This window comes from Hyla sarda, chromosome 1 (genome assembly GCF_029499605.1).
Source record: "Hyla sarda isolate aHylSar1 chromosome 1, aHylSar1.hap1, whole genome shotgun sequence".
NCBI classification, from domain to species: Eukaryota; Metazoa; Chordata; class Amphibia; order Anura; family Hylidae; genus Hyla; species Hyla sarda.
Window position 1 is genome coordinate 138,856,208 of NC_079189.1, and position 26,209 is coordinate 138,882,416.

At 44.5% G+C, this 26,209-nt stretch overlaps 1 protein-coding gene across 1 annotated transcript; it reads right to left on the minus strand.

The window, feature by feature from the left end:
* Positions 1-9,107: 9,107 nt before the first annotated feature.
* Positions 9,108-23,676, minus strand: LOC130302611 (outer dynein arm-docking complex subunit 3-like). The gene is made up of 2 exons (XM_056551718.1): positions 22,585-23,676; positions 9,108-9,730 (listed from the first exon to the last, which is right to left on the minus strand). Exons 1-2 carry the CDS (start codon positions 23,665-23,667, stop codon positions 9,155-9,157), a joined length of 1,659 nt encoding a protein of 552 aa, XP_056407693.1. The 5' UTR covers positions 23,668-23,676; the 3' UTR covers positions 9,108-9,154.
* Between the last annotated feature and the right edge of the window lie 2,533 nt (positions 23,677-26,209).

Genomic DNA, 26,209 nt, shown 5'->3' on the forward strand with positions numbered 1-26,209 from the left:
CATGCATTCTGTACCTCTATAGTTAAAGGGGTACTCCAAAGGAATTTTTTTTTTTTAAATCAACTGGTGCCAGAAAGTTAAAGGGGTATTCCGGGCAAAAGCATCTTATCCCCTATCCAAAGGATAGGGGATAAGATGTCTGATCACGGGGGGCCCGCTGCTGGGACCCCCCGCGATCTCCCTGCAGCAGCCCACATTCTATGTGTAGCTGCGTCTGAAGCTTCAGAAACCGCCGGGCTTCCGAGACAGGGACATGACGTCACGCCACGCCCCTTCCATTCATGTCTATGAGAGGGGGCGTTGCGGCCTTTACTCCCCCTCCCATAGAAATGAATGGATGGGGCGTGGCATGACGTCACGTCCCTGTCTCGGTAGCCCGACGGTTTCCAAAACTGCAGACGCAACTACGCATAGAATGAGGGCTGCTGCAGGGAGGTTGCAGGGGGTCCCAGTGGCGGGCCCCCCGTGATCAGACATCTTATCCCCTTTCCTTTGGATAGGGGATAAGATGCTTTTGCCCGGAATACCCCTTTAACTTTCTGGCACCAGTTGATTTAAAAAAAAAAAATTCCACTGGAGTACCCCTTTAACTATAGAGGTACAGAATGCATGAGAAAGGCTGTCAGCTGACTTAGGGCACAACCTGGCATAGTATGGCAAAAATAACCCTCTTATACCGTACTCTGGCCAGTCCTCATCTGATCAGACATCTTATCCCCTATCCTTTGGATAGGGAATAATATGTTTTTGCCCAGAATACTCCTTTAAACAGATTTGTAAATTACTTCTATTACTTCTATTTAGAATTCTAAAGGAAATTATTTTCTTTTTGAATTTCTTTTTTGTCTTGTCTACAGTGCTCTCTGCTGACACCTCTGTCCTTGTCAGGTACTGTCCAGAGCAACATAGGTTTGCTATGGGGACTTTCTCCTGCTCTGGAAAGTTCCTGATACGGGCATCAGGTGTCAGCAGAGAGCACTGTGGACAAGACAAAAAAGAAATTAAAAAAGAAAAGAATTTCCTCTGTAGCATACAGCTGCTAATAAATACTGGAAGGACAAATATTTTTTTTATAGAAGTAATTTACAAATCTGTTTAACTTTCTGGCACTAGTTGATTAAAAAAAAAAAAGTTTTTCCTCCGGAGTACCCCTTTAATTATAGAGGTGCAGAATGCATGGGAAAAGCTGTCAGCTGACTTAAGGCACAATCTGACCTAAAGAGCTAGTAAGTAAATGCAACTGTTCTTTTGTTCTTCTTTTGAAGAAACTTTGCCCAAAAAGCAACCAGAGCTCATATTCTTGAGACTCTACCTAGACTCAATCCCACTGCAGACGTTCAGCCAAACTAACCTGTTAATTCAGGCTTTAGTTTGGGTTGTACTAATGAAAATGATAGTTACCATTTCTTGCTCCATGCGTCCATCCATTGGTCATTGTAACGCCACCTCCCCTGTCCTGAGCCTCCTCCTTGCTCCCCCACCGCTGCTGGTTTTATGGAGCTAGAGTCTGCTGCATATATTGCCAAGCGGCCAAAGCACCAAGTAAAAAAATATTTAGTATTTCTCTAGATTACCATTTAATGCCCCATATCACTGCTCCTAAAACAGCCAGTTTAGAAATAGCCTACTCTTCTGTGAAGATAGGAAGGAGATAATGTCTAAAATGTATTTATGCTAGTAGGGTTAAAGGATCTACAAATCTACTTTTAGAATTCTAAAGTTTATAGCAATAATCTGCACATGTTTTTGCCAATTCTTGTGGATGAAATATTTTAACCTTGCCATGAGAATAAATAAACTTGACCTGATGATAAGTCAGTTTAAGACATTTTAATGCTAAATCCAATTGAACGGCATACAATTCATGTAGTGTAACTTGTGAGATATACATTTCTTTAACTCTAGAGAAAGAAAAATATTACTTATTCTGCCTGTAAATGATGTAAATATGTGCCGAATTTCCAGTTGGGATTTCATATTCTTTTTATCTACAGCAGATTCTTGAATAACATATCCTTGCATATAATATTCCAGCAGATAAGAACAGTTCAGCCCATCTAGCCTGCCCAATATTCTGAATACTATTAATAATCCCAGGCTTTATCTTATATTAAGGTATTAAAATGTCACAGGGAATAGGGATATGAATTGTATTTCTAGGAAACACACGTTCAGACCATTTCATCTACCCAAACTGGGATCTAGTATTGTTTCTGCTAATAGATTATAAATGATCCACCAACATCTATGAAAGATAAGTACTGTAGCTCAAAGGACACCGCATCTATAATGGCCAGGCAGAGGAGGGGCACATTATGTGAGATAGTATGTAAAAGGTGAATCACAGTTTACAGCTTTGCTTCTCTCCATAACATAGAAAGAGGATCTTATGCACCTCCAATTTATAGAAGAGAGTTTAAATATCATAATTCAAAATAAGACGCAGACTTTTTGTTTACAGATCCTTTCCTTCCTTTGAAGGGGTTCTCCACTCCCCAGCGTTCTGAACATTTAGTTCCAAACGCTGGCGCAGGCTTCGGGAGTCACCACGCCCCCTTGTGAAATCACGCTTCGCCCCCTCAATGTAATTCTATAGGAGGGGGTGTGACGGCCGGCTTTCTCACACTCTCCCATAGACTTGCATTGAGGGGGCGGGGCAACCCCGAAGCCCGCGCCAGCATTCAGAACTAAATGTTCCGAATTGTCACGATTCGGCTGGCAGGAGGTGGATCCTCTGTGCCAGAGAGGGATAGGCGTGGACCGTGCTGGTGGACCGGTTCTAAGTTGCTACTGGTATTCACCAGAGCCTGCCGCAAAGCGGGATGGTCTTGCAGCGGCGGTAGCAACCAGGTCGTATCCACCAGCAACGGCTCAACCTCTCTGACTGCTGAAGATAGGCGCGGTACAAGGGAGTAGACAAGAGCAAGGTCGGACGTAGCAGAAGGTCAGGGCAGGCAGCAAGGATCGTAGTCAGGGGCAATGGCAGGAGGTCTGGAACACAGGCTAGGAACACACAAGGGAACGCTTTCACTGGCACAATGGCAACAAGATCCGGCGAGGGAGTGCAGGGGAAGTGAGGTATAAGTAGGGAGTGCACAGGTGAGAATACTGATTAGGCCTGCTGCGCCAATCAGTGGCGCAGCGGCCCTTTAAATGGCAGAGACCCGGCGCGCGCGCGCCCTAAGGAGCGGGGCCACGCGCGCCGGGACAACACAGACGGGGAATGGGTCAGGTACGGGAGCCGAGATGCGCATCGCGAGCAGGCGCGTCCCGCATCGCGAATCGCATCCCGGCTGGGAGTAATATCGCAGCGCACCCGGTCAGCAGGTCTGACCGGGGCGCTGCGAATGAGAGAACGCTGCGAGCGCTCCGGGGAGGAGCGGGGACCCGGAGCGTTCGGCGTAACACGAATGCTGGGGAGTGGAGTACCCCACGGGGGTAAGCATATCATTGCTTACTCTAGAAAACTTTTTGTGCAAAACACTGGAAAATTTGCTAAATCCTGAGCAAAATGAAGGTTTGCAAAGATGTGCAACTTTTTTTTTTTTTTCAGTTTTCAATTTTATTGAAAATTTTCAATGAACAAAATAGAATATGATATGGACAATGTCCAATATAACAAACAAACAAAAGTAGGCATTGTAGAAGCCATCAACATTACAAAATAATAGAGATACATCGGTCACTTAAATGTAAGTTAGAATGTGGAGTGATGAATCGTGATCTAATACAGGCTAGGTATTGCAAACTAGCGACAGGTTCTCTATTCAATACAACCTATAATATTAAGGCACAATGGCTACAAGCCAATAGTACTAGGGAGGAAATAGGAGAAAGAAGAGTAAGACAGGAGAAGAATAAGTAGGGAGGGTAGGGGGGGGAGGGTAAGGGGGAGGGAGAGGAGGGGGGGGGACATATGAGTGATCCTAAAGAGACAGGAGGAAGTACCTTTCGGACTGGGACATGTTCCGCCGAGCGCTCCGGGTCCCTGCTCCTCCCCGGAGCGCTCGCGGCGTTCCTCTCTCTGCAGCACCCCGGTCAGACCCGCTGACCGGGAGCGCTGCACTGACACTGCCGGCGGGGATGCGATTAGCATAGCGGAACGCGCCCGCTCGCGAATCGCATCCCAAGTCACTCACCTGTCCCGGTCCCCGGCTGTCACGTCCTGGCGCGCGCGGCTCCGCTTCTTAGGGCGCGCGCGCGCTTCAGCTCTCTAAGATTTAAAGGGCCAGTGCACCAATGATTGGTGCCTGGCCCAATCGGTCTAAATAGCTTCCACCTGCTCCCTGTCTATATAACCTCCCTTCCCATCCCCTACCTGGCCGGTTCTTGTTGCCTTTGTGCCTGGAGAAAGGGTTTATTGTGTTTGCCATTACTGTGTTCCTGACCTTTTGCTATATCCATTGACTACCAACCTTGCCGCCTGCCCCGACCTTCTGCTACGTCTGACCTTGCCTCTGTCTAGTCCTTCTGTCCCACGCCTTCTCAGCAGTCAGCGAGATTGAGCCGTTGCCGGTGGATACGACCTGGTTGCTACCGCCGCAGCAAGACCATCCCGCTTTGCGGCGGGCTCTGGTGAATACCAGTAGCAACCTAGAACCGGTCCACCGACACGGTCCACGCCAATCCCTCGCTGACACAGAGGATCCACATCCAGCCTGCCGAATCCTAACAGGACAGTTCCAAACCTCCACGGCATCCAGGCACAATCGGCAGTGTCCGGGTAGAGTGGTGTGTCAATGTAGAGCAAAAGAGCCAGGGGCATGAGAGGTCTGGATAGCAGGGCGAGTGGGTGCCAGGAGGTAGGTGTTTATGTCGTGAGGTGTAAGGAGGTAAACGACGTGGAGGACTGAAAGATAGTCCAAGGAAGCCACGTAGCATCAAATCGCGCCTGGGTGGCATTCAAGAGGGCTGTGAGTTCCTCCATTCTGTGTATATGTGTAACCTCACGGAGCCACATCGTTATAGTCGGCGGATCAGTTGATTTCCACAGTCTTGGTATGACCATCCGGGCTGCGAGCAATAAAAAGGCTATAAGTCTGGAGGAGTGTTTGGGTAATATAGTGAGAAGGGTGATTTCCGGAGTGGGATCTAGGCAGACAGAGGTGACATGTGAAATCATGTCTAACACTTTGGTCCAAAAGTCTTGTAAGTGGGGACAGGTCAGCCACGTATGGAGCATGGTACCCATGGCAGCATTGCAGCACCAGCACATGTCAGAGACTCCTGGGTAGATAGCAGCAAGTAGAGAGGGTACTGTGTACCAGCGCGTCAATATCTTATAGTTTGTCTCCTGTGCTTTGCAGGAGAGAGATGACTTGTGACAGTTATTTAATGCCTTGTGCCAGTCGCTATCACTTATGGTGTGTGCCAGTTCCCTTTCCCAACCTAGTTTGAAGGGGAGAGGCTTAGAAGTAGATTCATCGATAAGGAGGCTATAAATTAGACTGATCGCGTGGGTCAACGGGCTGCGTTTCGCACACAGTTGTTCGAATTGAGTCAGCGGGCGGTAAAATTTCAGGCTGTCTTTCATTGCGTGGTAGTAATTCTTCAACTGAATGTATCGGAAGTAATAGATCGGGGAGGGGGAAGTGTCTAGAATGATGTCTGCGAGAGGTTTTAGAGTCTTCGATGAAAGTATATTAGAAATGGTAATGCCCTGTTCACAACGGTAATTCAGGAAATATGACCCTGAAAGAGATGGCGGGAAAGTAGGGTTGTAAAAAAGTGGAGTTAGGGGATCATCAAGCGGGAGAAGCGTATGTTTGGGAAGGTAACACTTACGTGCGCGATGTATCGAGTAGAGTACTGGTGGGAGGGCTGAAACATTCACGGGTATAGTGTGAGGTCTCCATAGGAATGCCATCGGGTCACTACACACCGATAAGCCCTCGAGAGCCACCCATTGTTTGTCCTGACGGTGGTGGCAGCAATCCAGTACTCTGGTCAATACAGCCGCCAGGTAGTAGGAAAGATAATCGGGGAGTGCCAGACCTCCTTCCATCTTCCTACGGATAAGGATGTGTTTGGCTAGCCTTGGTCGTTTTCGAGCCCAAATAAATTCCGATTGTAGTGTAGTCAACTCTCTAAAGATGGTACGGGGAAGATGGATAGAGATGCATGAGAAGAGGTTGAGAAGTCTTGGTAGGGTGTTCATTTTCATAACATTAACTCTGCCTATCCATGAAAAATCTTTTCTTTCCCATCTAGCCAGGTCATTCCGTAGAGAATGTAAGAGGGGCAGGAAATTAAGTTTGTACATGTATGAAAGTGCAGACGGGACCTGTATTCCTAAGTATTAAAGAGAGGAGGTACACCAACGGAAGGGATATGTATTACGGAGATGCTGTGTGAGGGAGGAAGGTAGGGTCAGATTTAAGGCTTCACATTTATCCAGATTTAGTTTGTAGTTACTAAATTGTGAGAAGAGACGAATCGTGGACAAAAGGGATGGGAGGGAAGTCATTGGTGAGGAGATCATCGGCAAAGGCTGAACATTTGTAATGGTATGACCCCACAGTGAGTCCCTTGATATCTTTGTTTTGTCGGATGTCAATCAAAAGGTGTTCCATGCAGAGCACATAGAGGAGTGGGGAGAGAGGACAACCCTGGCGCGTACCATTACAAATCCTCAGGGGTTGGGAGAGGCGACCGTTAATTCTGACTTGGGCTTGTGGTTGAGTGTAGAGGGCTAATATTTTGGACAACATGTTTTCGCCAATACCAATTTGGGAGAGAGCGGCAGACATGAAGCCCCAATCCACCCAGTCGAAAGCTTTTTCTGCGTCAAGGGAAAGGAGGAAGAGCGGGGAGGAGTGCTTAGTGGCATGGTGGACCACTGAAAACGTGCGGAGTGTATTGTCTCTTGCCTCCCTACCCCTCACAAAGCCAACTTGGTCCGGATGGATTAGGGCCGCATGTGTACCGCTAGCCTATTCTCTATCAGTTTCGCAAATAGTTTGGTGTCTGAATTTAGTAAGGAAATTGGGCGGTAGCTGGAGCAAAGCATCGGGTCTTTGCCTTCTTTAGGGATCACAGTTATACAGGCTCCTAAGAAGGAGGGTGGGGGAGGCGAGTTCTCAGATATGGAATTGAAAGCATCTAATAGGATAGGAATGAGATCTACCTGTAGGGTCTTATTGAATTTTGCCATATAGCCATCCGGGCCAGGGCTTTTTCCAGATGATAGAGAGTGGATGACAGCCTCCAATTCCATAGGTGTGAAAGGGCTCTCAAGTTCTTTTATGATCTGCGGGTCGAGGCGGGGAAGTGCTGTACTATCTATGTATTGGGATAGGGAAGTGGGCGTGGGCCACGGAAGAGGTGTGACTGGAGCGGGCGATAGATTTTATAGTGATATGTAGTATTGGCGAAATGCTTGAAGAATGTCAGGTGTCAATTGGCAGGGGGGTCCGGAGTGTGGTTTGATGGTGGAGATTTAGAGTGAGGATCTTTTTTCTCTAAGGGCTTGCAACTTTTTTTTATGCTGTTTTATGAGTTCTGACATGCAAGCATTGATAAATTCTCGCCCTAATATGGTGAGAACAAATTTGTGCTTTTTGTGTTCTTTTCTTTTTTTCAATTTTTTTTTTCAAAGGACACATTTTGTAATTAAAATGTGCATTGCCAGATGTTAGCCTATATTTGACAAGGAAATATTAAAATGTACTACCAACAATGTGTTGGTCTTTATGGGACTGGCAAAGAAAGCCAAGCACTGTAGTCTATGTTTGGTAATGCCATAAAATTTGAATTGAGAGGCAGTGCCCATTGAAATAAGGGCACACAGAACCCCCTGTTCTTGTGACTTGTGGGAATGGTCAGGTCCCAACTAATCAGTTGTCATCTTGGAAAAGCCCTCTTCCAGCTACAGTACGTCCTGCTGCTGCAGAGTTTGCTACCCCTTCATCTTTCACTTATTAGTTATTACTGCAGATCCTCACTTTATGCTTAGACAAGCTCCTTACAGTGCCACACACTGTACTCCATTTAAATGAATTATAATACATAGTGATATGCAGTCTGGCCTGTTCTAGTGGGGTTTGGTTCCCCGGCAAGGACACGGGCAGCGTGATAATGTCATTGTGCAGTCAGTATCTCAGAGGAAACCTGCCAACGCCAGATTATTTTATTATATCCTATGGTAGGCTGTTACAGTAGATCTGTCATAGCAGCCAAAGAGGCCTAGTAAAAGCCTCTGGTTGCCATGCCAACTGATTGTCTCCAAGTGTCACAATGGGACCAATCCAACCCCTGAACCACCAGTGATATCGTCTGTAACTGACTTGATGCTGATGTCAGCATTGACAGTGACATCTAAACAGTAAAATAGCCAGAATAAGAGCTCAATTCATGCCTGGTGGTGATGACGGCTTTCAGCTGCTGAAAGCAGCGGGCAAGCGATGGGTATAGATAGAGCTTGGCTCCCTTCACACTGCCAGGACATAAATGTACATTCTGGTGTGAAGGGGTTAAACATGCCCTCATAAGTTGAAAATCCCTTTAAGACCTGACCACTTTTCTTAAATGTCTGGTTTGTGTAATAATGCTGATGCTCTGATACTAGCTGGTCAATAAAAGCGGGGGAGACACACTGGAAAGAAGTGGCCTGTCATTTTCTTTCAGCATGGTTCAGCATTAAAGCTCCCAATGTAGTCAATGTTTTAGGGCTGTCCATGAAAAAGAAAGAAACCCAGGGAACAGCACTTCGCAGAAGCACTTTTGTGCCTATGTAAATATACACTAGATGTAAACCTATCCAGAGAAAAAGTTGCTGAGTTGCCCATAGCAACCAATCAGATTGCTTCTTTCATTTTTAACAAGGCCTCTACAAAATGAAAGAAGTGATCGTATTGATTGCTATGGGCAACTGGGCAACTTTTCCTTTGCACAGGTTTTGATAAATCTCTCCCTAAGGGTCTATTCACACGCACAGTATTCTGCGCAGATTTGATGCACAGGATTTCAAGCTGTTTTCAGTCATTTAGTTTACATTGAAATCTGCAGCAGAAAATCTGTGCAGAATACTGTGCGTGTGAATAGACCATAAAGGTGCTTTTCCATGACCATCAGTAATAATTGTAGCCATATGTTTCTTAATGTTTTACTCTTTATTAGAGATAGCATGAAGAATGTTAAAAAGCAGGACTATGTCTCACTGCTTCACCCATTTGTTACTCCAGAACTTCATTGCATTGGATTTAGTGATTTGGTGGGAAATCTTTTTTATACTTGCTCTCATCTCATCCCACTCCTCATCACTGTCTTCATCAGAGGAATCCTGTATGGCTGGTAGCAGTGAGATAGGCAGTTTGCTTGTTGGGAGATTGCGCTTCTTTTCATTCATCTCCTTGAAGATGTCCTCTTTATTTTGTGCTTCTAACTGCTTCTGGAGTTTTTGCAGTTTTTGGCCTATGATGGTTAAAAGATCCAAGGCAGGGATATCTGGGGAGAGATCAGTTACTGAAAGATTTGTCCCAGGCACCATAATATACTGGAGTCTTCTTGCCAGGAGCTTCACTTCAGATGTTGCCTTATGCAGGATTTCCCTAGTTTCCTCTGCCTCCATCTTAAGCTTGTCATGCTTTTCTGACTCTAGCTGCAATTGAGTTTGGAGCTCTTCCAATGTCTTTAGATTATTGGATAGTTTGGCTTGCAGCGGTGCCTGACTTGAATACTTTAATTCCTTTAGAGCATTATCCATTTTTGTCTGCTTGTCTTTAAGTTCACTCTATCACGAAAAAACACACATCTAAGGTATAATAATTTTTCATCAAGGGCCATAGGAAGGGTAAGGTGAGTGAGGCACTAGGTTTGGGTGCTTGAAGCAAGGTATTTAAAAATTTTTTTTACCGCCTTTGTTATTACTATATGGGGGCACAACAGCGGCATTATTACTAGAGAGAGCACAGGATGACGTTATTATTATTATTACATTATAAGTACAGGGGCACATGAGGGCATTATTTGTATATGAAAGCATGGGAGGGCATTTTTTCTATATGGGGGCATAAGTACTGTACTGTAGTAATAATGCACCCTGCATTAATACTACAGGAGGCACACAGAAGAATTATTATTTCTGTTGGACGTTACTATATGGGGCACGGGGGCATTATTACTACATGGGGGCACAATATGGGCATTATTACTACATGGGACAAAGGATGGCATAATAATAATAATGATGATAATTATTATTATAAGTATTATTACAGGGGGACATTATTAGTACATGGGGGGCACAGGGGGCATTATTACTGCCTGAAGTGGCACAGTGGGACATTGCTACTGCATAGGGCACAGTGGGGTAAGTTTTACCAAATGGAGGGCATTATTGATGAGTGATGGTAAAATTGGGTCATTGTTTGTCAATAGGGCACAGGTGGGGCATTATTAGTGAGTAGGGGACACAGTTGGGGAAGTCCTAGAGAAGATATTACTACAGTACGGTACATTAACAGAATCAGCATACTTTGTGGAGACAAGTTATAGTTGATAAAAGTCATCATAACTAGAGATGAGCGAATTTTTGAAAAATCGATTTGACAGATTTGCCGAAATTTCCCCCAAAATTTTTTTTATTCTGAATTTATTTGCGGCAAATGGCTATTAAAAATTGATATTTCAGGCCTACAAAGAGCCTCAATAGGGGTGTAGAACACTTTAATTGTCCTAACACACATAGGGAGTGTGCTGTGTTAGTGAAATAATACTGTCATTCAGTATGACATGCAGAGCGTATGGATAAGGCAGCAGGGAGACCGTATGGCGTCAAAATTTAAGAGAATAAAGGGATTCTTAATGCAATTTTAATTTAATTTAATTTGAATTTATTTAAATTTTTTGAGTACCCATTCAGGGGAGCATTGAGCTGGCGGTCCGCCATGAGACAAGCTACCACCCGTTCCAGCGCGTGCCTATCGGCGCACCCAACCACCACCCCCCACCCCCCACTGTCTTACTCTTTGTGGAACTGCAAATGTTTCATTTAATCAGTTATGGTTCATTGTTATCGCTCCAACCTGTTTCCTTGGATTCTTGTGGTAATTCCACAGCTCATATATGATTTCGACAACAATAGGACCTCGGTCTTGAAAAGATTACATAGATTTTTTTAAATGTAAATTTAATATTTTGAAATTAAAATTTAATATTTTGAAATTAAAATTTAATATTACACTCCCAAGTTTAATGTCCTGGGCCCCGGAACCTACTTTGAATAACTAGTGTGGTTACAAAATACCAAATCTAACAAGGAGTCACACGTCACATGGCGGCACAATGAAAGAGCCTGGAGGTGAAGACCATAGAGTGGCTGAATGACACAGCATGGAGGTGGCGGCAGCATGGGAAGAACATTTAGTGGCTGAATGACACAACATGGAGGTGGTGGCTGCATGAGACCATATAGTGCCTGAAAGACACAGAGTGGGGGTGGCGGCAGCATGAAGAGACCACATAGTGGCTGAATGACACAGCCTGGAGTTTACGGCAGCATGAGGAGAACATATAGTGGCTTAATGGCAAAGCCTGGAGTTGGCGGCAGCATGAGGAGACCACATAGTGGCCGAATGACACAGCATGGAGGTGGCGGCAGCATGAGGAGACCATATAGTGGCTGAATGACACAGCATGGAGGTGGCGGCAGCATGAGGAGGCCCTATAGTGGCTAAACGACACTGCATGGAGGTGTTGGCAGCATGAGGAGACCATATAGTGGCTGAATGACACAGTGTGAAGGTTGCAGCACCATGAGGAAACCACATAGTGCTGAATGACAAATCCTGGAGTTTGCGGCAGGATGAAGAGAAAATATAGTGGCCGAATGACATAGCATGGAGTTGGCGGCAGCATGAGGAGACCACATAGTGGCTGAATGACACAGCATGGAGGTGGCAGCAGCATGAGGAGACCATATAGTGGCTGAATGACAACGCCTGTAGATTGCGGCAGCATGAGGAAAACATATAGTGGCTGAAAGACACAGCGTGGAGGTGGCAGCAGCATAAGGAGAACATTTAGTGCCTGAATGGCATAGCGTGGAGGTGGCGGCAGCATGAGGAGAACATATAGTGGCTGAATGACACAGCCTGGAGTTTGCGGCAGCATGAGGAGAACATACAGTATAGTGGCTGAATGAGAAAGCCTGGAGTTGGCCGCAGCATGAGGAGACCACAAAATGGCTGAATGACGCAGCATGGAGGTGGCGGCAGCATGAGGAGATCATATAATGGCTGAATGACAAAGCCTGGAGTTTGCGTCAGCATGAAAAGAACATATAGTGCCTGAATGGCACAGCGTGGAGGTGGCGGCAGCATGAGGAGAACATATAGTAGCTGAATGAAACAGCCTGGAGTTGGCAGCAGCATGAGGAGACCATATAGGGGCTGAATGACACAGCCTGAAGTTTGCGGCAGCATGAGGAGAACATAGTGGCTGAATGACACAGCCTGGAGTTGGTGGCAGAAACAACCCTCAGTTGGCATGGCCCACGAGAAGTGGCTGAATGACACAGCACCGAGGTGGCGGCAGCATGAGGAGAACATATAGTGACTGAATGACACAGCACAGAGGTTACGGCAGCATGAGGAGAACATATGGTGGCAGAATGAGACAGCCTGGAGGTGGCAGCAGCAGCATCAGGAGTCCTGAAAGTGACCGGTGACAGAGTGGTTCGTTGGGTGGCAATATCAGTACCCGGTGACAAAGGTGGGTGAAAAAAGGAGAACTTGGCATCAGATGTGTGGCATCAGGCGGGTGGCAGGATCAGAATAGTAGCTGAGGCAGGTAGGCAGAAGAAAACAGTCTCTTTTGTAAAAGTGTTAGTGTGCACAAGTAACTATTGAGGATATGCATTAGGTAAAACGTAACTTTTAATAATACGCTTAGCATAAAATATATGGACCCACTTTTTATTTATTTTTTATAAACAAAAGGAAAGGTGTTCAAAAAACACCATGTGCCACCTACACCAGCAAGTATTGATGTGATGCAAAGGTGGAAGGGAACAGCGTATTGTCCATTGTGACTGGTGGAGGTAAAAACTTCCCCTGTAAGGTCCCACTCCCACATTATTAATTCCCTTCTTGGCAGAGCCAGAAGTCATCCCGCTGCCAAATGGTGACAATTCAGCTGTCACTACGCAAGCAAGTGAGCAAGCGTCGTGCCATTTGTGCAAGTGACTCGGAGGAACTCCCTGCCTCCATCTCCACTGCATACTGCCATGATGTGTCTGGGTCCTGTGCCTCGCCATCCTCATAATCCTCTAGCTCCTGCAGATGCTCCTGCTTCTCCTCTCCTGTCAGATGATTAGAAAAACCACCCATCTCTTGAAACCTAAACTGTGCTCCACTGTTCCCCTCCTCCTCCAGTTCAGCCCCCACAGGGCTCATGTGGCCCTGAGATGTAGGCGCCACGTCTCCAGTGCCCTGACCAGCCATCGTTTCCAACATGTGTTGTAGTAGATGAAGCAGTGGAATGACGTAGTTCATCCCATAATCCTGGAAACTGACTTATAATGTGGCTTTCTCAAAGGGCCTGAGCAAATGGCAGGTGTCCCTTATGAGCTGCCACTGGTTGACATTGATGTTACACAGGGGAAGTTCCCCTATCCACTTGGATCATAAAGATATCAGTGATGGCTTTTCTCTGTTCGTATAGTCGGTCCAACATATGGAAAGCAGAATTCCAACGTGTGGAAACATCGCAAATCAGACTATGCTGTGGGATGCTGTTCTGACACTGCAGCTCAAGGAGGGTGTGCTTTGCGGTGCACGAGTGGCTGAAGTGCATGCAAAGTTTCCCTCCCATTGTTAGGATGTCTTGCAGATGGGGGGAACACTTCAGGAACCGATTAACAACCAGATTGAACACGTGTGCCACACAGGGCGTATGTCTCAGGCTTCCTTGTCGCAGCAGAGACAAGATGTTCTTCCCATTTCCAGTTTTCATGGAGTATGCCATGATTCGATTTCTTGATGAATGACTTTTAGCAGTTCCTCCCTGTGTGACTCAGTTCCCCAAGGCAAACTATGTGAAGAGCAGCGTGACACCACCGTGTCCTGTACACCTCGTATACTGGAGGGGCACTGGGACTTGTCCGTGCAGTGGAGAATGAGGACACGGTGGAGGATGAGGCGGAGTTGCACACTGTCACAGGACCAATGGTGTGAGAGCGTGGAGGCGGAAGCTTGTCCCAGTTGTTGTTGTAGCTGTGCAGGAACCACATTCACCCAGTGGGCTATAAAGGACATGTATTGTCCCTGACCGTAGTTACAGCTCCACACATAGGCGCTGCCGTGCACTTTGGTACACACCAACAGGCTAAAGGACTGGCCCAAATTTTGCAGGGCTGGTACTGCCTTCTTTGCAAAGAAATGACGGCTTGGCATGCTCCACCTCGGCTCGGCACAAGTCATCAGTACTCTGAAAGGTGCAGAGTCCACCACTTGAAAAGGGAGGGACTGCAGCACCACAACTTGGACAGGAGCACATTCAGCTTCTGCGTTGTTGGATGAGTGGGCGCATACTGTTGTCTCTTGGACATGGCTTCGCCGATGGATTGCTGGCAGAATTACAGGCTCGTAGTAGGAGGAGCAGAAGCATCTGAAGCGACATAAGATGGGTATGACAGAAAGGTGGAGCCTTGGCTGGGTGATAAAAAAAAAACTCAACACCACCGAGTAGCTGATTTTTCCCATCAACAGTCCGCACTGATTGACTGCTACTGCCGCCGACTCCAGGAACCTGTTACACTACCTCCGGGAAGGTAGGCTGCCGCAAAGCAGGTGGTCTACCCCGGCAAGTTTGGCTCCAGACTTTTCACTTCTGCCACCATGCTGACTGCAAACCATGCTACCACCTTGCTGGTTCAGCTGCTGCCTCACAGGCAACCTGCAAACCTCTTCTCCTGATGATGATGAAGCCCCTTCTGCACCCGGCTCACAAATGCGATCGGCTTCATCATCATCATCGATTTGTGTCTGCACGTCACTGATGTCCTCCTCAGGTTCATCAACAGTGTCTGCTTCAGGAGCCTGAATGCTCGCAACACCACCACCCATGCCACTCTCCTAATCACTATTTGCCTGCCTAGAGGAGGAAGCGGCAATTGTCTCCTCCTATTCTTGGATGGGCAGTAGCTGCTGACTGTCCTCACTAAATAGTGGAGCTGAACCCACAGCATAAGATACTTCTGTGGGGAAGGGAACAGCAGTATAGGACAGAGGCAATGGGAAGACAAGGACTGCTCGCGGGCTATGCTAACTAAGGGTTGTGTCTGAGGAACCCACCGACTGTTGAATGGGGATGTCAGATATCACATGTGATGAATTGGATGACCGTGTTAACCAATCGATGACGGCAGATGGGTTGCTGGTTGAGACATGACCACTTGCTGATACCGGGAGCTCAGGCCTCTCGCTGCAACTCCTGCTGCCACTCGCCCCTAGTTTGCTGTGACCTCTGCCTGATGAATTTAGGACTCTGCCACTCCTCTGTGCACGTCCTGGCACTTCTCTGCCTGACATACCTTGTGCGTATATGAGGGGAGTACAATACACTCCACTTTGCATAAAAAAGTATTTGTGTACAACACCAGCCACTGAGTACTTTTGCCTGGCCTTTCCCAGTATCTAGGCCCTTGACACTTTGACAGGAGCAAAATAGTACACCACTTAGATGTACATATATGGTATGCACTTATGAGGGGAGAAAAATGTGCTATAGTATGCTTCAAAAAGTATTTGTGTACAACACCAGCTGGTGAGTACTTTTACTTGGCCTTTCACAATATCTAGGCCCTTGAGACTTTAACAAACAAAATAGTACACCACTTATGTGTACGTATGTGGTATGAACTTATGAGGGGAGAAAAATGCGCTACAGTATGCTTAAAAAAGTATTTGTGTACAACACCAGCCTGTGAGTACTTTTGCCTGGCCTTTTACAGTATCTAGGCCCTTGAGACTTTAACAGGTACAAAACATTACACCACTTAGATGTACGTATGTGGTATGCACTTATGAGGGGAGAAAAATGCGCTACAGTACGCTTAAAAAAGTATTTGTGTACAGCACCAGCTGATGAGTACTTTTGCCTGGCCTTTGTCAGTATCTAGGCCATTGAGACTTTAACAGGTACAAAACAGTATACCACTTAGATGTAAGTATGCAGTATGCACTTATGAGGGGAGAAAAATGTGCGACAGTACGCTTAAAAAAGTATTTGTGTACAACACCAGACAGTGAGTGCTTTTGGCTGGCCTTTCACAGTATCTAGGCCCTTGAGACTTTAACAGGTACAAAATAGTACACCACTTAGATGTACATATGTGGTATGCACTTATGAGGGGAGAAAAAAGTGCTACAGTATGCTTAAAAAGGTATTTGTGTACAACACCAGCCGGTGAGTACTTTTGCCTGGCCTTTCACAGTATCTAGGCCCTTAAGACTTTAACAGGTACAAAATAGTACACCACTTAGATGCACATATGTGGTATGCACTTATGAGGGGAGAAAATGCGCTCAGTACGCTTAAAAAAGTATTTGTGTACAACACCAGCCGGTGAGTACTTTTGCCTGGCCTTTTACAATATCTAGGCCCTTAAGACTTCAACAGGTACAAAATAGTCCACCACTTAGATGTACATATGTGGTATGCACTAATGAGGGGAGAAAAATACGTTAGAGTACGCTTATAAAGGTATTTGTGTACAACACCAGCCGGTGAGTACTTTTGCCTGGCCTTTCACAGTATCTAGGCCCTTGTGACTTTAACGGGAACAAAATAGTACACCACTTATATGTACGTATGCAGTATGCATTTATGACTGGAGAAAAATGTGCTTCAGTATGCTTAAAAAAGTATTGGTGTACAACACCAGCCGGTGAGTTTTTTTGCCTGGCCTATCACAGTATCTAGGCCCTTGAGACTTTAACAGGTTCAAAATAGTACACCACTTAGATGTACGTATGTGGTATGCACTTATGAGGGGGAAAAAATGTGCTCCAGTACGCTTAAAAAAGTATTTGTGCACACCACCAGCAGTATAGACCAGTGCTGCAGCACACAGTTGCCGTGTACTACACCCAAAATTGCACTTTCTCAATTTCCCTCCCTTCCCTCTCAGTGCTTCTAGGTAGGATTTGTGCTTGAGCTGAATCGCTGCTGTTCTGTGCAACACACTGTGTAACACACTGCTCTCTGTCCCTCTCTGTAATAGAACGCTGTAGACAGTGACTGGGAGGTGAATTGCTGCAGTAAGAATGCTTTGCTGTGCAAAACACACTGCTCTCTCTCCCTCTCTGGGCAACAGAACACTGACTTGACTAGGAGGTGAATCGCTACTGGAAAAAAGCTTTTCTGTGCAACACACAGCGCTGTCTGTTCCTATCTATCTCTCTGTAATGAAAGGCCGAAGTGACTGGCCGCAATATGGCTGCCAATTATATAGGGCTGTGACATCACAGGGGTGACTGGCTGCTGATAGGCTGCATGCTGCATGTGATTCAGGGTAATCCCCCCTACCCTTGTTCCCGTCTTCCCAGGATTCCTTGCCCCATGTCCTCACAAGTGGATCCACCATTTTAGATGCCCTGGACCGCACTAAATGGAGTTTAATGAAGTGATTTGCGCAATAGAATCACGGCAATATTTGCATTTGTTGCGAATAAAATTTTTCCTGAAATTCATAACAAATTCGGATTTGTCAGATTCGATTCGCTCATCTCTAATCATAAGGGTCTGAGTCACATGGAGAAGAAAATGTAAGGAGATGAAACTTTGATAAGAGAAGACGTCACCTTTGAGTTGCTGGACTCATGTATACAGGCTGCAGACCTCCCATATAATACTAGTATCTGCCCCTATATGGTCACTGGGATGAATATTGCTCTACCATTAGTAAAGATATGGAGTGACTGTTTCGCTCTAATACAGCTATTAGTAAGTGCAGGACTATATGATGCAGTTAAATACAGAATTTTCCTGCACCCAAGCGCACTTCCTCGGGCCGCTGGTCTACGTCACTGCTGACAGGTGTGAGTTAAATAGGTAATCACAGGTCAGCATTGAAACATGTAAACAAAGATATGCAGTGACATAGACAACAAGTTAAAAAAAACAGTTAAAGAAAAGAGCTAAGGTCATTTCAGACTGGCTGGACCTAATGCGTCCAGTCTGAGAATCTATTTAGTTTCATTTTGAAGTAGCGTTTTGTGCCTGTCACCTCCGTATTTCGGGCAGTCCAATCTCTCCAACCCGGTGAATTTCAGGCATGTTCCATCACATCCGTGACATTCGCCGACATGCGCAATAAGTCTCTGGACTCTTTTGCCTGTAATGATGGATCTTAGGTGCTTGCATTCTCTTATATACCGACATCTGATGGTTTTTCCTACATATACAAGTCCACATGGCCAGATGAGAACATGGACTACGTAATTGGTCTTACAGGTAATCAGGTAATAAGCTGGTTAACTGTATGTGTTATACCTCCCACTTTTACTATTCTGGTAGATAAGTTTTGTGGGCACATAGAGCAATTCTTACACTGATAATTCCCCTTCGGGATATAAGTGTTCAGCTAAGTTCTATTTTTATTAAAGCAATATACCAATTGTGTCTTATAGCAGTGTGTTAATTATGGTATGGACCACCAGAATGTCCTTGACATAGCGCAAGAAAAGTTTAATGTTGTTAGTGAACAAATTATTGGATGTGAAGACGTATTTCTTTTGAAAGATGGATAAGAAGAGATTTGAATATTTGCAAGAAACTGGAGTCCCCATGGCTGTCCCCCCTATCTATTTGTACCAAGTGTCATCAAAGATGAAAGTGTTATTGGTGAGGACTAGCCATAAGGACTCGCAGATGAAATTCTTGTAAGCCTGAGAATTGTCAGTGTGAGAAAAGAACTATTTTGCCTGTACACCCGTGTCATAAGGGATGTGGGTGTACAGGTTCTCAACGTCCATGGATGCAAGATGGTAAGTGGGTTGCCATGTAAAATCTGCCAGATGTTGAAGTAGATGGTTGGTGTCTTTAATGTAGGTGAGAACTGATGTTAGTAGTGGTCTGAGCACCCAGTCAATGTATTGGCATAAGGACTCGGTCACAGAGCCGATACCCACCACCATGGGGCGGCGGGGGGTCAGCTCTGCGACTTATGTACCTTAGGGAGAAAATACCACTTGGGAAATCTGGGGAACTGAGGAAGAAGCTTTTTGTCTGTTTTCCTAGTGATAAGACCTTTATCAACTTGGGACTTGAGAAAAGAATTGAGCCGTTCCATGATTTTGGTAGTGGGGTTATAATTTTGTGGCGTATAAACAGTGCTGTCACTTAGGAGCCTGTTCGCCTCAAAATTGTAATATAAGGTTGACAGAACAACCGTTCTCCCACCCTTATCAGTCCTCATCACTCTGAGGTCAGGTCTATTTTTAAGCCATTTAAGAGCAGCTTGTTCCCTAGGTGTAAGATTAGGAGATATCTCGGGGTATAGTAGAGCTTTCACTACATTAGTAACTGCTCTGCTGAAAATCTCTAAAGAGCCGCCTGACTGGATGGGAGGAGAAAAAATGGATTTATTACCTCTTTTAAAAGGGTCTATATTGACATCCATATTCCTCTCTAAGACAGGATTGTCACAACCCAGCCCTGCAAGCAGCTCAACATGTTTATACTCAGCTGGAGAAAAGTCATCTAGGAGACTAAAACCGAGTGGGCTAATCTTACATGGGGTTTCGCCGTCTATCGGCTCAGTGGTACCGATGTTTTCCCTCCCTCTTTTAAAAAAAAAAAAAAACTTTCTAACAGATTTGAACAAGTCAATTACAAATTGCACTTAATCAAAAACATTGTTTAATCTGTAGTTAAGGTCCTTGGATAAAAGAGAAATAACATCCTCAGATAATTCCACTTCTGTGGTGTTGATAACAATGTCAGGAGTAGTTAGTCCTTCCAACTGATACCCTTGTGTTTTCTCCATTGTTCTCCTCCAGGTTCTTTTTTTCTTACGGCCACCTCTCCCTGACCCTACCCGCTGTACATGCACTGCTTTGAAGAATACATTTCGGCAAGCAAGTTTCTTTGCAGGTGAGTGCATTCTATTCCATTTATGCCTGCGTGCTTCTGTTGTACACTTCATCTATATGAATAGCACCCCTGAGTCAAACCCACTCTATTTGCCTCAGTCTCCTCAATATACAGGACGCTAGCTACATTGTGCAGTGCCGGACTTGTTTTCTTTGTTTGAAATACAGAATTTGTATGTACAAAATATATATACAGTGCATAGTGAAAGTATTCAGCCCCCTTGATCTTTTTGACCTTTTGCCACATTTCAGGCTTCAAACATAAAGATATAAAACTGTAAATTTTTTTTGAAGAATGAACAACAAGTGGGACGCAATCATGAAGTGGAACGGAATTTATTGGATATTTCCAACTTCGTTGACAAATAAAAAACTGAAAAATTGGGCGTGCAAAATTATTCAGCCTCTTTACTTTCAGTGCTGCAAACTCTCTCCAGAAGTTCAGTGAGGATATCTGAATGATCCAATGTTGACCTAAATGATTAATGATGATAAATAGAATCCACCTGTGTGTAATCAAGTCTCTGTATAAATGCACCTGCACTGTTATAGTCTCAGAGGTCCGTTTAAAGTGCAGAGAGCATCATGAAGAACAAGGAACACACCAGGCAGGTCTGAGATACTGTTGTGGAGACGTTTAAATCCGGATTTGGATACAAAAAGATTTCCCAAGCTTTAAACATCCCAAGGAGCACTGTGCAAGCGAGAATATTGAAATGGAAGGAGTATCAGACCACAGCAAATCTACGAGGACCTGGCGGTCCCTCTAAACTTTCAGCTTATACAAGGAGAAGACTGATCAGAGATGCAGCCAAGAGGCCCATGATCACTCTGGATGAACTGCAGAGATCTTCAGCTGAGGTGGGAGACTGTCCATAGGACAACAATCAGTTGTATGCTGCACAAATCTGGCCTTTATGGAAGAGTGGCAAGAAGAAAGCCATTTCTTAAAGATATCCATAAAAAGTGTCATAAAAAGTTTGCCACAAGCCACCTGGGAGACACACCAAACATGTGGAAGAAGGGGCTCTTGTCAGATGAAACCAAAATCGAACTTTTTGGCAACAATGCAAAACGTTATGTTTGGGGTAAAAGCAACACAGCTCATCACCCTGAACACACCATCCCCACTGTCAAACATGGTGGTGGCAGCATCATGGTTTGGGCCTGCTTTTCTTCATCAGGGACAGGGAAGATGGTTAAAATTGATGGGAAGATGGATGGAGCCAAATACAGGACCATTCTGGAAGAAAACCTGATGGACTCTGCAAAATCTACAATGGAATGGTTCATAAATAAACATATCCAGGTGTTAGAATGGCCAAGTCAAAGTCCAGACCTGAATCCAATCGAGAATCTGTGGAAAGAACTGAAAACTGCTGTTCCCTACCACTCTCCATCCAACCTCACGGAGCTCGAGCTGTTTTGCAAGGAGGAATGGGCAAAAATTTCAGTATCTCGATGTGCAAAACTGAAAGAGACTTACCCCAAGCGACTTACTGCTGTAATCGCAGCAAAATGTGGCACTACAAAGTATTAACTTAAGGGGGCTGAATAATTTTGCACGCCCAATTTTTCAGTCTTTTATTTGTTAACGAAGTTTGAAATATCCAATAAATTTCATTCCACTTCATGATTGTGTCCCACTTGTTGTTGATTCTTCACAAAAAATTACAGTTTTATATCTTTATGTTTGAAGCCTGAAATGTGGCAAAAGGTCGAAAAATTCAACGGGGCCAAATACTTTCACTATGCACTGTATAAACCTCAAGGATTTCATCAGTCAACCTAGTGCATGATTTCAATATGAGACCGTGCTTCAAATACATATATTTTTTTATTTAAAATAATAAAATAAATATGAATACACACATATATGAGAAATATCCCTACACAGGTCCCTTGTGCAGGGAAAATAGATACAATTCAGTGTTTAAAATAGAATTTTAATATATTCTTCTATTTTAAACTTTGAATTGTATCTACTGTATTTTCCCTGCACAAGGGCCCTGTGTAGGGATAGTTCTCATATATGTGTGTATTTATATTTATTTTATTATTTTAAATAAAAAAATATATGTATTTGAAGCACGGTCTCATATTGAAATTATTTTTCTATAATTAGTCATCATGCAGCAGGTTGACTGGTGTAATCCTTGAGTTTTGGATATATATTTTGTACATACATTTTGGTTGTTTAGTCCACCTAGGGTATAGGTGAATATCCAATCTAACCTCAGATTTATTTTTGTGAGCTGCACTATACATTCTTTCTATTTTTAAATACAGAATTTATTTGTGGCAGGTCAGATGTATCCATGGGTACAGGTTTATGTGATGAAGTAATATCCAGGGACAGTGTAACAAGGGCCTGCGCCATATTCCCGTCATTCGACTCAAGCCATAACGATACATCAAAGGTTGGGAAGGGGTTAAATACAAATAAAATAAAAACACACAAAAAATATAAATATTTCTCAAAACTTACCAGAGATTGTTCAGTCATTATTTTCTCTTTTTCCAGATGTTTTCTTGTCTCTCCTTGTTTAATGAAGCGCTGCAGCAATTCACCTTTCGTACATGCACCTGTAGCTTTCTTGATCTTTTTTAGGGCTTCTTTATAGACATGGATTCTTTCTTCCCCCTTTTCTGCAGGAGGGACTTTATGGACATCAATAGTAGCGTGGGGTCTTTTGAAAACCCCAGATTTGTCCCGTTCCTTCTCGTAACGACGGATCTTCTTGATTTGATGAGTCAGCGCACGCAGGATCTGCTCTTTGTTTCTGCGGTTGTGGCGATATTCCTTCTTTTGGTGCTTATGTTGTGCCCGGGCTGTATCCCTTGACATGATCATATTCTTTTTCATGATCCTTACCTCCTTTAGCTCATTTCTGAACAGCAGGATTTCAGGGTTTAGTTGTTGTATCAGTGTTGGAAATGTTGGCAGTTCTTCCTGCAAATGGGTGATCATTTTGCCATAAACACTGTTGATGTGTTTTACATCTTGAAATTTTATACTTGCCTCTTCTAGTTTACTTTCTAGAAAGCGCTGCATCTGTTCTTCTTGGGTGATTTTACTATTCTGCATAACAGTATCATTCCGGTTAAGCTGTGATTCCAGCCCTTCTAGGTGTTTCTTGCGGACCTGTACCTGGTAACATAAGGCATTAAGGCGTTTGATGCTATCATGGAGCTTGTCCTCCTTGAGCTGGGTAATGGCCTGTCCACATTGAGTCTCTCTGTCTGCCTGTCTCTTTTTCTCCAGAGCTATTTCCCAATTTATTTTCTCATTCTGCTGTTGAAGGAGTTGTATGGTCTCCTTATGTTTCTTGATGGTGTGGCTAACGCTCTCCTGGTATACCTTGTGATCGAATTCTAGCAGCTGTGTTTTTTTCTGTACTGACACCATTTGGTCTTTGATTGGTGACTTTATTCCAGGAAGAGATGGAGTTCCGGCCATGCCTTTCTTAGTTTCTGCCCGAGATTTCTGGCCACTACTCACCATCTTGCACCGTTCCACACAAGTGCTTGATGTAGTCAACATCCTGTTATTTTGCTGTGGACAGGACATGAAGCTGATGTTCCGTCTATACAGTTGATGATGTCACAGACCCTGCTCTGCCCAGCAATTACATTGCACACTGCCCCCGGTTTAACAACATACATTTCAATGTTTAAAGGGGTACTCTGATTTAAAAAAAAACTATTTTTTTTCCAAATCAACTGGTGCCATAACGTTATACAGATTTGTTAATTACTTCTATTTAAAAATCTTAATCCTTCCAGTACTTATCAGTTGATGTATGCTCCAGAGGAAGTTGTGTAGTTTTCCAGTCTGACCACAGTGCTCTCTGCTGACACTTATGTCCATGTCAAGAATTGTCCAGAGCAGGAGAGGTTTGCTATGGGGATTTGCTCCTTTTCTTGACAGTTCCTGAGACAGACAGAGGTGTCAGCAGAGAGCACTGTGGTCAGACAGAATATAAAAAAGAAAAGAACTTCCTCTGCAGCATACAGCAGGTGATAAGTAGCGGAAGGATTACATTTTTTAATAGCTGTAATTTACAAATCTGTTTAATGTTCTGGCACCAGTTGATATAAAAAAAATAGTTTTTCACCGGAGTACCCCTTTAACAAAAATGATGTTTGCTGCAGAGGTGGCTTTTGACTATGTGCTAATAATATACCTGTATACCAGTGTTTCCCAACCAGGGCGCCTTGAGCTGTTGCAAAACTGCAACTCCAAGCATGCCTGGAGAGCCGAAGGCTGTCTGGGCATGCTGGAAGTTGTAGTTTTGCAACAGCTGGAGGCGCCCTGGTTGGAAAACACTGCTGTATACAGACATGCTTAACCCCTTAAGGACCCAGGGCGTACAGGTATGGGAATTCCGGTCCCCGCCGCGCGCCGGGCGGGGACCTGACCGGGATACCCGCTGAAATAATTCAGCAGGCACCCCATGCAAACCCCTGAGACCCCCCCCCCCCCCATGTCAGTGATCACCGCAAAGTAGCAATCAATTCAGATCGGCGATTTCCGGTGATTCCGGGTCATTCGGGCCCCCGGTGACCCGGAAAAAAAGGGTGATAGGTGCCGTTGTAGTTTTGCAATAGCTGAAGGTTTGTTCCTCCCCCCCCCCCCCCCCATGTGAATGTACAGGGTACATTCACACGGGTGGGGGTTTACAGGGAAACACTACACTACACCTACACAAGATAAAGGGTAAAACACTACACATACCCCTACACAGTTATCCAGCCCCCCCCCCCCCTTGATAAAAATGAAAAACATCTGGTACAGCACTGTTTCCAAAACAGAGCCTCCAGCTGTTGCAAAACAACATCTCCCAGTATTGCCGGACAGCCATTAACTGTCCTGGCATGCTGGGAGTTTTGCAACAGCTGGAGGCACTCTGTTTAGGAAACACTGCTGTAGGATAATTTTGGTATCGGAGGCAAGTGTAATTCTTGCATCTGGGTCTGTCCCTAATTTAGGCCTCAAATGCACATGGTGCTCTCACACTTTGGAGCCCAGTCGTATTTCAGGGCAACAGTTTAGGGCCACATATGAGGTATTTCCATACTCGGGAGAAATTGCCTAACAAATTTTGGGTGGCTTTTTCTCCTTTCACCCCTTATGAAAAGGTTTAAGCTGGGGTCTCCTCCAACATGTTATTGTAATTTTTTTTTTTTTTTTTACACTAATATGCTGGTGTTGCCCCATACTTTTCATTTTCACAAGAGGTAAAAGGAAAAAAAGACCCCAAAATTTGTAACGCAATTTCTCCTGATAACGGAAATACCCCATATGTGGATGTAAAATGCTCTGTGGACGAACTACATGTCTCAGGAGTGAGAGCACCATGTACATTTAAAGATATTTGCACAGGGATGGCTGATCGTTACAACGGGTCTGACATAAACAGAAAAAAAACAACTCACATATGTGACCCCATTTTGGAAACTACACCCCTCAAGGAACTTAACAAGGGGTGCAGTGAGCCTTAACACTCCACAGGTGTTTGAAGAAATGTCATTAAAGTTCCATGAGGGGTGTAGGTTCCAAAATAGTATGCCATGTGTTTTTTCTTTAGTTTTTTTTTTGCTGTTCTGGCACCATAGAGGCTTCCTAAATGCGACATGCCCCCCAAAAACTATTTCAGCAAAATTCACTCTCCAGAAACCCATTGTCGCTCCTTCCCTTCTGAGCCCTCTAGTGCACCCACAGAGCACTTTATGTTCACATATGAGGTATTTCCTTACTCAAGAGAAATTGGGTTACACATTTTAGGAAGATTTTTCTCCTTTTACCCCTTGTAGAAATTCAAAAACTGGGTCTACAAGAACATGTTAGTGTAAAAAATTGAGATTTAGAATTTTCTCCTATTCCTGTGAAACACCTAAAGGGTTAACACACTTTCTGAATGTCATTTTGAATACTTTGAGGTGCGCAGTTTTTATAATGGGGCCATTTATGGGGTATTTCCAAATTCACTTCAAAACAGAACTGGTCCCTGAAATATACAGATTTTGAAAATTTTGTGAAAAATTGGAAAATTGCTGCTGAACTTTGAAGCCGTCTGATGTCTTCCAAAAGTAAAAACATGTCAACTTTA

What these genes read in the sequence shown, in the direction of transcription:
- LOC130302611 (XM_056551718.1), bottom strand. Translation starts at nt 23,667, where the DNA reads ATGTCCTGTCCACAGCAAAATAACAGGATGTTGACTACATCAAGCACT. An exon ending in TAATGACTGAACAATCTCTG is followed by an intron (nt 9,731 to 22,584) that starts GTAAGTTTTGAG and finishes TTTTCGTGATAG; the next exon opens with AGTGAACTTAAAGACAAGCA.